At 45.2% G+C, this 12,544-nt stretch overlaps 3 protein-coding genes across 3 annotated transcripts in view; 2 read left to right on the top strand and 1 right to left on the bottom strand.

Moving 5' to 3' along the window:
• hs3st1l2 (heparan sulfate (glucosamine) 3-O-sulfotransferase 1-like 2) overlaps positions 1-870 on the top strand; it is a 36,747-nt gene extending 35,877 nt beyond the window's left edge. The window contains exon 4 of the mRNA XM_035639301.2: positions 1-870. This exon is cut by the window's left edge and continues 480 nt beyond it. Within this exon, the coding sequence (XP_035495194.2) occupies positions 1-186 (186 nt within the window). The 3' untranslated portion in view covers positions 187-870.
• Positions 871-3,954: 3,084 nt separating this feature from the next.
• On the bottom strand, positions 3,955-6,667 carry LOC118313665 (histone H2A.V). The gene is made up of 5 exons (XM_035639308.2): positions 6,413-6,667; positions 4,948-5,025; positions 4,715-4,828; positions 4,469-4,598; positions 3,955-4,354 (listed from the first exon to the last, which is right to left on the bottom strand). The coding sequence occupies exons 1-5, from the start codon at positions 6,413-6,415 to the stop codon at positions 4,293-4,295; spliced, it is 387 nt and encodes a 128-aa protein (XP_035495201.1). The 5' UTR covers positions 6,416-6,667; the 3' UTR covers positions 3,955-4,292.
• An 874-nt stretch (positions 6,668-7,541) lies between these two features.
• On the top strand, positions 7,542-10,882 carry LOC118313663 (transcriptional activator protein Pur-beta). Its single transcript, XM_035639303.2, has one exon. The coding sequence runs from the start codon at positions 7,564-7,566 to the stop codon at positions 8,506-8,508; it is 945 nt and encodes a 314-aa protein (XP_035495196.1). The 5' UTR covers positions 7,542-7,563; the 3' UTR covers positions 8,509-10,882.
• Positions 10,883-12,544: the final 1,662 nt, after the last annotated feature.

The following is a 12,544-nucleotide window of genomic DNA, read 5'->3' as shown; positions in this document are numbered from 1 at the left end:
TACTACAACACCACCAAGGGCTTCTACTGCCTCCTGTCCGCCGGACATGACAAGTGCCTGGATGAGTCGAAAGGCAGGCCGCATGCGCCCCTCAGCACCCAGGCCTTCCAGAAACTCTGTCGGTACTTCAGGAGGCCCAACAAGTTGTTCTTTGAAATGGTGGGGAGGTCGTTCTCCTGGTGCTGATCCGCGGCGACGCCCAAACGTTCAGGGACTCAAAAGCAGAAGGAAAAACGGATGTTTTTGTGTTCTTGTCGGTAGAGTGGGGAGATCCCTTGTTGTTGATACCGGTACAAATACCGGCGCGTATGGGTGCGAAGATATTTGGGGAATTCAAAACTGCTGTTGGTGTACATGTGGCAAAAGGGAAACAGAACTTATTCCGTGACCGTGCAGGTGCCTCCCTGGACGAGCTCACTCGACGAAGCACCGACGACATGTGCCATACTCAAGTTTGAAACTGAAAACAACAGCTGACGACTTGTCAGTGCTGATCTGTGGGCTGTTAAGACGTGCAAGACTTCCGGGTTTTGTAGGAATAGTGAAAAGGTGGTTGAATTGATTTGTTGCACTATGAGCTCTTCGGGGTTTCAATGTAGACGATTTCAAACGGAAAGTTTGCTTTTGATTTCTCTCAACAGCTGTTACGTGTTTGTGTTAGACGTTTGAGTTGAGCCAACCAATTTACATCTGTCATTTTACTGTGCTGAGATCAGTTTCAGTATTTTTCTAGTCCTTTTGTTATCAGGCACATTGAAAAAACTCGTGTTTCTCTTCACCTTCAAGGCCAATGTAGTACTATGACTAGTTTGTGTCTTTCTTTCCTTCTTTTTTTTTTACTTGTTCTTCTAATAAAAATGTTCAGTCCGACCGACTCTCGCCTGAACCCGGTCACGAGGTTTAAAGGGTTTAAAGACATCAAGCGTAGGCGCACAGAGAAGCGCTGACAGGCCTCACTGTGTATGAAGATGTTCTCTGTCAGTGTCTATCGAACATGTTCTTTACACCGAGGATCAAAGCGAGCCCACCGCGCGTTTCCTTTTCATCACGGAGCGCTACTCGTCGAGGGATTACCTCCGGTCGCACACACTGTAACCACACTGTAACAACAACAAGCTGTAGGTCACCTGGAGGGCCAGGGTGGGCGTTTTGAATCTCAACTTTATTCAAAGTCGGAATGGACTGGCCCGAATTTTGCTTCATCTGGAGAGACGAGATTAGACCGATACGTCGTGACATGAGCGGAGAAAGATGAAACCGTAGGACTTTGCATTGTTTCAGTGTCACTTAGGCACAATCCTCTAGGGAAGGGTGTAAGGTTTAACAGACAGTTGAATGTGGGGGCACTTCTTTAAGCCTTCCAAAAAAACAAAAAAAAAAAGCAATAAATCTAACTAGGGCTAATTCTGATGAATATTTCCATTTTTTTTATGAACTATTTCCTAATTTAAATTAATCTCTCGGTGTTTGAATCATCTGGAAATTGTGAGGAATGCCGCGTGAAATATCCAAAAGTGACATCTCTAGATGTCTTGTTTTGTCTGACCAAGTGTCCTAAACCCCCAAAATATTGCATTTACAATGATATAAAACAGAGAAAATAATAGCTAGAAAGCTTTAATAGGGAATTTGGGACTTGTTTTTATTTATTTATTTGCTTTAAATAAAAATAATCACATTCCGTTCAGCTCTTGATCTAAAATCACCGGAAACACTTATTTTTATTCCACAGTATTTTTAGTACTGCATAAAGGAAAATGATACTGCTGTGCTTCTTCGGACTTCTGACTTTCCTATTGATTGCAAAGAGGAACTTAGCTTTTGAAATGAGGATGTTTTACTCCAGGTTTTATTGAAGATGCTTCATAATGTCGTGACGCCAAAACAAGAATTAACACGGAGAACTTAAGCAAAACCCATTAGCAATCGTTTGGTGTGACCGGAAATGACACCTTTCATGTTACATAATTCACATTACCGTTCTGATATTTTTCATTACATATTTTCCTTCAATACTTCATTGGTGTTTCGACACTGTATCTCCTGCGTTCCCTGACATCAAATATCTGTTCCAGTGACCTACGCACTGCATAAATTTCGACTGGGCTTTCTTGTGCTATGGTTTTTCTTTTTAACTCCCACTCCCAAAAGAAATGTATGCGTTTTGTTTCCTCTCCAGAGGATCTACGGTGGCAGACGTGAGGTGATTGAAATGAATGGATTATTAAAGGTTAAATCACGACTAGAAGAAACCAGTTAAACAAAAAAACAAACTTTCTGGATTGTCACTGATACGCGTGGTGCACGTCAGGCATCTCCCGCCCTTTTCACTGCAGCAGAAAATGAAAGGCGACAGCTGACTTCCAGCCGTCACCCTCCCACCGTCCCGGAGAGGAAACTGTAAAGACAGAGATGTAGGAATAAACAAATGACTCTCGCTCTTTGAAGATGTGAGGCCGCCGCGGCTTTCATGTGTTCCTGCAAAAGGTTTTTGTTCACCCTCATGTGGACAACGCGCCTGATGTCGTCGCATCTGACCAAGGCCAGCGTGTCCCAGTGTGTGTTAGTTTGCAGAAGTTTTTCACAACCGACTTTGTCGCTGGTCAAGGGCTTTTTTCTGCAGGATGTTCTGTTAGCACCAGCCTTGTGCAAGCAGGTGCAGCACAAGGGGGGAGGCAATGTCAGTCGGCCCACCGCTTAGGTCCAGCCTCAAATATCTCGCCACCTGCTGGATGGCTTGTCATGGAATTTCATTCAAACATTCATGGTGGCCAGAGGATGAATCCTTTGTTTTACTGCAAAACGTATCACATCCCTATCAATCTCAGCCTCAGTTCTGTGTTCGAAACTTAAGAGTTTCACACCATCAATTTCACTGTTTGAGATATTCTCACTATGCACATCTGGTTGACTGAAGGAAGAATATTGTCATATGCTTTATCATATTTCAATGTTCAGAGATCTGATTTGTAAAAGGAAGGTGAGATGTTATTGGTAAAGTCAGTGGCTCCCCCTGCTGGTAAACTGTAAATCTGCAGGACATATTCTCTGGAACGTCAGTGTAAATTAAGCTTTTACTTAAGTCATAAACTGGAATTTCATTTAAAAATGACAATCTGTGAGAAAATAGATATTGTGTTCTTACTTTGAAGAATTCACATTTCTACATTAACATAAAGTTGCAGTTACTCACTTGGTGTAACTGTTTTGTGTTATCCAAGCATCCACTTCTCCCCCCATTTTAAAAACCTTCAAATTACTTTTAATATCTGAAACTACAAGTATTCCAAAAACCAAACTGAAAAACAAAGTGCAGTTTTGTGTATAAAACTAACAAATGTCATAACTGCGAGAACAATTTAAATTAGCGGTTTCAAACCAAGCCAAGGACAACATGCAAATGGTATTTATTCAAAGATAAAATATGCAGTAATTTCCTCAAACATGTTTTTTTTTTTAAAGACTCTTAACCTCTTTTCTTGGAAAATAAAGTGGACTTTCTATAAGGGGCATTTCAGTTTGCGCATAAATTCCAGTGCTGCAGGTAAACGAAGCACCTGATTTAGGTTTAGATCTGGCAGATTTACAATCTTGACGCATCCCCTCTAAATATCTGGGTATCAAACTAAATCCACTAATGATATGAAAGTATCAAATGATAGCAGACTCATAATTCTGCAAGTTTTAACACTTTAAACTGCCACAAACATCAACATAAAACACTGTAGCAGATGGTCTCAATGAAGTTTTTTTTTCATTTTGATGTAAAGAAAAAAAAACATCTGTTAATACATCATTTTTCCTGTGCAGTTCAAAAAGGTTACAGTAAGTCAAAAGGAAAATAAGCACCGTCTCACATTTAGCTGTTAACTCATTTTGCTGTTCAAAAACAAACTCTTCTTAAAAACGTGTATCATAGTAAATTTTGTAACTTCAAGAAAAATAACCACAAAGCAAGTTGGTTTCTTTTTTATATAAAAAACGGTTTAACAATTTCTTTTTTCAGTATAAAACATTACAGAGTCCCAGGCCAATCAAACAAATTCACTGTCAACATTTGAAATAATTCTGATCTCCCCAGTCAAACGTTCTACAATAACATACAAAGGTTTTTTTTCTTGTCGTTAAGGGGTTTTAATGTACTTTTTTAAAATCTAGTTATGGGGAAAATATAACAAACAGAAAGCCTAACAATCACTCCTCGTTTTACTATAATATTAATTAAAAAAAACAAATGTGAACTCCTGGTCCGATCAAAGCCCGAGCCCCGAAACTTCTGGTCACCGTGGCATTTATGCAGTCTTCTGCTGGCCCTTCTTCCCGATCAGGGATTTGTGGATGTGGGGAATGACACCTGGAAAGAAAACAAAAATCGATGAGATGAAATGTGTCACGAAAAAGGGTAGCCAATGTATCGTGACCAGGTGAAACGCTTGAAAGATGGTGAATTCAAAAACTCTCGGCCTACCTCCTCCAGCAATCGTCGCCTTGATAAGGGAGTCCAACTCCTCGTCGCCACGAATGGCCAACTGCAAGTGACGGGGAGTGATACGCTTCACCTTCAAGTCTTTGGAGGCGTTGCCCGCCAACTCTAGTACCTGAAAACATTTTAGTTTTTTTTAATCGCCCTGAACAAAACATCTCACAGAGAAACCAAGCAACAAGCTGCGCGATGCGACATCCCAACGTGCACCAAAGCGTGAGTCGGGCTTACTTCAGCGGTGAGATACTCGAGGATGGCGGCGCTGTACACGGCTGCCGTGGCTCCTACGCGACCATGGCTGGTCGTGCGAGTTTTCAAGTGCCTGTGGATACGACCCACGGGGAACTGTCGGGAGACAAGAACACGAGGTGAGACAAGGTGGCTGAGAGTCAACCAAACCCAAGGGAGGTGGATGGTGAACAAGTGGCACCGCAATGGTGGTGGTGATGATTGCAAAGGTTCACCTGCAGTCCGGCCCTCTGCGAGCGGGACACGGCTTTCGCCTTGGCTTTGCCACTGTCCTTTCCTGCCTTGCCACCAGCCTGTTGGGAAGAAGATGGACATCAGTGGGGACAACAAGTGAGAGAATGAAAAAATTTGAAAAAGACAAGCACAAAGTAAACACTGCGACCGCACCTCGTGTTTACACATTAGCGGGCAACTGTGTTTACAAAACCAAATACCAGCGATTGAGGTGGTTCGATTTTTAAACAAGGAAACTCGTCTAGGTGGAGGAAGTCAGCGATGAGCTCAGCACATTGGGGCGACTCGATTAGAGCTGCAAGAGTTGATCGATTCCTAATCGACCAGTAGATTAATCGCCAACTATTTTGATAATCTGCATCAAAATTCTGCGATTTCAGCTTCATAGATGTGAATGTTTTCTGCTTTCTTTGCTCCTCTGTGACCGTAAACCTGAATCTCTTTGGTGCTTGGACAAAACTAAACATCATCTCGGGGTTTTGGGGGAAACACGATCGACACTTTTCACCATTTTAATGAACCAAACAACGGCTCGATTAATCGACGATGAAAGCGAACCGTTCGTCGCAGATTCGATCAGAAACAGCTGCAGACGCCACCGGTTGAAACTGTTAACCGCTTTCCCGCCAACAGCGATGTATAAAAACACAACAATCAAAAGGGCGGGCGGCGACGGGCGGCCGCGGCCGGTTACACACATGGAATCCGGCTATACGTCCGTCATAAGACGACGAAGAACTCAATGCTGCACTATTCTTAACAAAAACACGGAGGTGGTGCTGTCAGCTGCTGCTGCTTCAGCCGCCCGCCGACCCCCGAGGCAAACGGACAACAGCCGCGCCGCTTGCGCCCCTTTGACGACGGGTCGGCGTTTTAGGTTTTCATCCAAGGATGAGAATTAAAACACGAAAGTTCCCCTCGCGGAGAGGGAACCACACGGGACGGTTGGACTCACATCTCCCCCCGCGTCGGCGGACTTGTTCTCACAAAGACACACTCGGTCCGACAAAAGCCACCGCAGCTAAAGTTAGCTCGCTAGCGGCTGCTACACCGCCCGTCCGTCCGCAGGGGCTACGCCGAGCCCGCGGAAGACGTTGCCACGGTCGCAGTGCACCGTTCCGTACCAATAAAAACACGCCACCCGTGTAAAAGGCGACGCGAGCGACAGAACACACGGTGGCGAGTATACACACAGACGCGACGAAACCCGGAGTTCGTGTGCTAACGCTAATGCTAACGTGTTAGCTTGACAGTTAGCTCGTTAGCGTTAGCTTCTTTTCTTCTTCTTCGGGTTTTTTTTTGTGAGCACAGTCTTCTGCTCGGATTTCCTCCGTTCGAATTCAAAACGGCACTTCTTTTCGTTGGCCGTTGGGCTCCAGCGGGGGAGAATACACCGACATAGCCCGGGCGGTAGCATTCAGCAGCTGCCGCGGGGGCCGCACGTACCATTTTTTCCGCGTCCTTGTGTGATTGTAGAAGTGAAGCAGGTACGAAACAATTTCGGATCGCGAACGGCGGAGACACAATAAACCCTCTCGCGAATCGTTTGCATGCGACCCCTCGTGGGAGTCGGCGGAGCCAATCGGAGCGCGGGTTGTTACTTCGAATCTCTGGCCGCGGCCAATTGCCGAAGGGCTTGCAGGGAGCGGTCGCCCATCCCCCCACCCCGATCTCGTCGTGCCCCCATAGGTCGTGCCTGGCTTATTTTGCGCACGAAACCAACAAGTAGGCGGGACTTTGTGTGTGTGTGTGTGTGTGTGTGTGTGTGTGTGTGTGTGTGTGTGTGTGTGTGTGTGTGTGTGTGTGTGTGTGTGTGTGTGTGTGTGTGTGTGTGTGTGTGTCTTTCTATAGTTGAGAGCATCAATTTTGGCTCTACACCATCGTTGTGAGGACATTGTTGGAATGCTGATTTTAATTGTCTGTAATTTCTCTATGTTTTTGTTAAAGCACCTTGTGAAGTTACTTCTAAAAGGTGCGTTTTTCATAAATGTATTATTATTATTATTTTTAATAATAATTATTTATTATTTAGATTTTGTGAGGACATTTTGGCCCGGTCCTCACAACATCGAGGGGTTGTTTGAGGGTCAAGACTTGGTTTTAGGGTCAGGGGTACAATTGGGTTTAGGTTAGGGTGGGGGTTAGGCATTTAGTTGTGATGGTGAAGGTTAGGGTATCTGTCCCATAAACGCACAAAAATACATTATACATGGGATTAAATGTTGAATTACAGTTAAATTACTCTCGTAACTGATTGGGATATAATTCCTTGCGTTAAGAAAACTGAGTATGACTGAATTTAAAAAAAAAATGAAATGCAGTATATCGAAGTTGTGGCTGTGTATATTTAAGTTTGGTTCATACTGTAAATGACTATATATCGAACGTCATCCGGGAGGCGGTGGCGTGCCGTTGACAGGCAGGAGAGTTGGCGTGTGAGCGCGCGAGACGTCCATCTGATGTTGTGATTGACAGCAGCGGCGGCCAATCGGCGCCCGGAAATCAGCGTCCGGTTTCCTCCTCGTCCGGTTTAGGGGAGTGGGGCGGGGGGAGTGGGGGTCAAAGATTCGCAGAGAAACGGGCTGCTGGTGGCGAAGATGGCGGATGGGGACAGTGGCAGCGAGCGCGGTGGCAGCGGCAGCGGAGGGGGAGGAGGAGGAGGCGGAGGCGGCGGTGGTGGCGGCGGGTTCCAGCATTACCAGCGGGAGCCGGAGACCCAGGAGCTGGCGTCGAAGCGGTTGGACATCCAGAACAAGCGCTTCTACCTCGACGTGAAGCAGAACGCCAAAGGCCGGTTCATCAAGATCGCCGAGGTCGGCGCCGGGGGCTCGAAGAGTCGGCTGACCCTCTCCATGTCAGTGGCGGCGGAGTTCCGTGACTACCTGGGCGACTTCATCGAGCACTACGCGCAGCTCGGGCCTAGCACGCCGGAGCAGATCGCGCAGTCCTCCGGCGGGGACGACACCGGGCCTCGGCGGGCCCTGAAGAGCGAGTTCCTGGTGCGCGAGAACCGAAAGTACTACCTCGACCTCAAGGAGAACCAGCGCGGTCGGTTCCTGCGCATCCGACAGACCGTCAACCGAGGCCCCGGGTTCGGAGTCGGCGCCGGCGGCATGCCCGGGGCCGGCCTGCAGGCCGGGCAAACCATCGCGCTGCCGGCCCAGGGCTTGATAGAGTTCCGCGACGCGCTCGCCAAGTTGATAGACGACTACGGCGGAGACGAGGAGGAGCTGGCCGGCGGCGGCGCAGGGGGCGCCGGCGGCTACAGCGAGCTGCCGGAGGGCACCACGATCACGGTGGACTCCAAGCGGTTCTTCTTCGACGTGGGCTCCAACAAGTACGGCGTGTTCTTGCGCGTGAGCGAGGTGAAGCCCAGCTACAGGAACTCGATCACGATCCCCTTCAAGGCGTGGGGCAAGTTCGGCGGCGCGTTCAGCCGCTACGCCGACGAGATGAAGGAGATCCAGGAGCGGCACCGGGACAAGATGTACGAGAGGAGAGCCGGAGAGGAGTCCGAGGGCGACGACGTGGACGACGACTGATGGGAGGGAGGGAGGGAGGGAGAGAGAGGGGGGGTGGGGGGCTACCTGTGATGAAGCTGACAACATGATGCAACGTGTGGAGATAAACGGAGGAGGGGAGACTGTTCTGTGCATGACGAATCGAACACTAAAAAAACGGAGTAAAAAATTACACGTATATATAAATATTTGACTGAGAAAGGAACTGTCTATATAGGAGAAGTTTAGGTGGATGTTATAGCTAAATGAGTGCGGACTGCAGTAGTCAGATTCCCCCATTTGATAAAAATATATTCAAATATATATATATCTATAGATTGTGCATTTTGAAAACCTCACACGTGTGTAGCCCAGCAAATTATGTTTTGACAAATGCTCGAGACACACCAGTGAGGTGACCAATAGGGTGGCCAGTGAGGTGACCAATAGGGTGGCCAGTAAGGACTCGCACTTCCTGGTCTAAGGAAGGAAATGGCAAAAGCTCACCTGGCGCTGACCGCCGGTCTGTGTGTGTGTGTGTGTGTGTGTGTGTGTGTGTGTGTGTGTGTGTGTGTGTGTGTGTGTGTGTGTGTGTGTGTGTGTGTGTGTGTGTGTGTGTGTGTGTGTGTGTGTGTGTGTGTGTGTGTGTGTGGCCCAGGCAGACCCACAGCAACGGCCTCAGCTATAGGGGCATGGGGGACGGGGGGGGGGCCTCGCAGGACATTCTGATCCGTTACAAGCACACAACTCATTTTGAGTCCCTGGACAATCTAAAATTCCCGTCGTCCTCCTTCATCCCCTTCCTGGGGCGTCCCCCCTCAGGTGCTCACCTCCTGCTCCAATAGCCTGGCCACGCTCACACCGGTGGCTTGTTGCGTCTCAGGGGGGCTGCCGAGTCCCACGTGTATTTTTCCCGGGCGAGTGGGGGGGGGGTAATATCAGCATTACCTCTGCGTCATCCTCAAGAGGTCTCGTCTCGTTTGTGACAACTGATAATGCAGGGTCTCACATTTGACCCCCTGTGATCTTTTTGGTCAAAGGAGGATGCGCTGAGCTCAGGCCTCTCCGCACATGGTCGCAACCCCCCCCCTGCTAATGCTTAATATTTTTGGGTTCCAGCTACAGGTCTCGGGGGAAACTGACCCTGTTGACTTGGGATTCGCTATTTGGATCCTTTTAATCCCGAACTCTAGACCATTAACGACTGAAGTAACGTTCAGTCTGATTGTACTAAGAAAGAATTGGTGCTTTTGAAAAACAAAACAAAAAAACACAGTGGGGTGCTGTACCTGTAGAAAAAAAAAAAATTAAAATTAAAAAAATATATATATACTGGAAGAGATTTACTTACTAAAAAAAAAAGATCAAGTATAGATAGAATTATTTTTCAAAAGAGATATATTGAATCATGTCTTGGAAATGCGAGACATTTATACGATAACGCCGCCTAAAGTGGCTTATTTAAAAAACACTAAACTTGGATGCAACTGTCCAGGGTGATATTTCATACCTGCTTCTTTTCCTAACATTTCTTTTATTCCTTAGAGGAAATAAAATATATATATATATATAAAAAGAGAGAGAGTACAACAAATTGATAACACAGTATGTTATAGCAATTTCTAGAAAACGACTTCATCGAAGTAGCTTGTCAGCAAACACTCAGCACTCCAGTTCACTTTACAGAGCATCCAGTCGTCCCCTCGTTTCAGTCCGACACCGCCGTTAATGGTTTTGTCTCAAAACTGGCTTCCCATCAGTTGCCGTGCGGCGCGAACATTAAACACCCGCAAGTCCTCGACATTTCTGTCTTTAGTGCTCCTTTTTTTTAAATTAAAAAAAAATTAGGATAACTTTTGCATGCCTGCTCTCGCGCGGAGCTGCCTTGTGTTCTTTTCTTTTTTGCATACTCCGATTGCTGTATGATGGTATTTATCCAATTTTATTTTATTTTGAGAGCGGTTTCAAGTTTTATTTCTATGTTGCAATGGAGAGGGGAGGGGGAAAAAAAGGTTTTTAAAGTTTACTTCTCATCCTGATGGATAAAAAAAAAAAGCCACGTGTTCCCCCTATGCTTTGGGGAACGTCACCTTCATCGTCCCACTTTCCTTTGGTGTGTAAAAAAATAGCCTCGTTGAATTTTACTTTGCCCACTTCAACACAGCAGAGAAATGCCATATGGAAAAAAACATAACAAATAAACATCTGGGAGCAATAGTTTTTTTTCTTCTTTTCTATTGATATGAATATACTATATATAATATTACACATGAGATTGAGCTACATCCTTCTTCCTGTAATGTGTTACGTGAAATGGCAGCTGTTTCAGTCGTGTGTGTTCTGCTGTAATATTCTACCAAGTTTCTTTCAACGAGAAATAAATAATGAATAAAAAAAGGTTGTTTTTTTTCACTCAGGGGAAGTGTGGTCTTGTTATACTCCCGTTCATCTGCCGAGTATTTTTTATTTCAGTAATGGTTTTTCCTTGAAATGTAAAAAATATATATATATACGCATTGTAAGACCAACAGTCCAGAACATTTAATTTATGTAAAAACCAATTATAAATTAATAATTATTTTATATTATAAATAATTTGTACCAACTGACTTGTAAATTGACTGACAAATGAATTGATATATTTATAAATCATATCAGCTCAATAGCAGACAATATTGAGTAACAGGTCTGGTGGTGAGTAACTTATTTTTGCAGCAGTTTCCACTTGTTCCCATTTCTATTAGTCTTCACGATTATTCATAGTTCCACATTAGTCAAGTGAGCAGCTGATGTCGACTGCATCACACACCAGAACGTGACTCGCTGCAAGTAACAGTAGACGTCTGTAAGTGATGTAAAAGTATCAGCAAAACAATGTAATTTACTACAAGATATGGAAGTTTTAAGGTAGTTTTTTTATTGATAGTAACAGTGTGATATTAATAGGCGGTTCATACTGTTTTACTGCCGTGGCTGCTCAAGGTGAATCTGGTCGTAGCTTCTTTACTGTACATCTGATTAGCTACAGTAAGTTTGGTCCAGTGGTTTCCAACCTGTGGCCCGACCCCTCTGGGGGGGGTCACATGTTTAAGCTTCGGGGTTGTGAGATGAAGGGAAAGCTAAGTTTCGGCTGCAGGAATCTGTTTTCATCTTTCAGATTTCACTCCTAAACTTTGACGAGTGGACAGGTTTTTTTCTCTTCGTCCGCAGGTGTAATCTTCAATCACGTTTTGAAATTCATAAGCGTAACATGTTTTCTCTTTCTTGATCTAAAAAAGCAACTGGCAACTAAAGCTGTCAGGCAGTAGATGTATAACGTGTATAATGGAAATAATCAAGTACCAGCACCGCACATTATTTTTTTAGAATAAAGAAAAAGAATTTTACGAATAAATCGTAGGATTCATTTATTGGCTTTTTCCAGAGCTTTCAACCACATTTAAAAAAAAATGTGGTTTAACTTTCACACCCAGCTGTCAAAGCAGATTATTGGCACTTTACACAAGCGCAGTGTTTTTAAAGGGCTTTCCGCGTCATTAGTTTTGAATGGGGGGAAGACTCAGGAAGGTTTACACTGGAGTCGGCGTGTAAATATAACACGGCAGATGTCAGCAGGAGATGTTTTTTAAAGATCGAGTTCTCGCATGTGGGGTTGAGGGTGTGGTCCCCCGGTGTCCTGAAGGATTATCTTTCATCCATACACGCAAAATTGTTATAGGTTCAAATAAACCGGTGGGCAACCGAAGCTGTTAAAGACATTGACTCAGAATAAATAAATCACCGGCAACAAAAAAGACCAGTTTAAGACAATGCACACAACAGAACCTGCTCTCAAAACAGATCTGAGTTCAGAATCAGAAATATTGTGCAGATGTGTCGCGCCCAAAACGGTGTTGTGTAACGAATTTCGAGGTGAATTATTGAATATTGAAGGAGTGGCCCTCTCTGCGTCCGCTGGCTGGTCTTCCCGATCCAGAGTTTTCTGCTCTAGACTTCAAACGTCTTGTACGCACCTGTAGGCCTTCAGTTCTCTTCCTCTTCTCCAAGTACGCAACACGTCGACCCACCACCTCACAAC

The sequence above is a fragment of the Scophthalmus maximus genome, chromosome 19 (genome assembly GCF_022379125.1).
Source record: "Scophthalmus maximus strain ysfricsl-2021 chromosome 19, ASM2237912v1, whole genome shotgun sequence".
Taxonomy (NCBI): domain Eukaryota; kingdom Metazoa; phylum Chordata; class Actinopteri; order Pleuronectiformes; family Scophthalmidae; genus Scophthalmus; species Scophthalmus maximus.
Note: the sequence above shows the minus strand (reverse complement) of the source record. Positions and strands in the feature narration are given on the sequence as shown.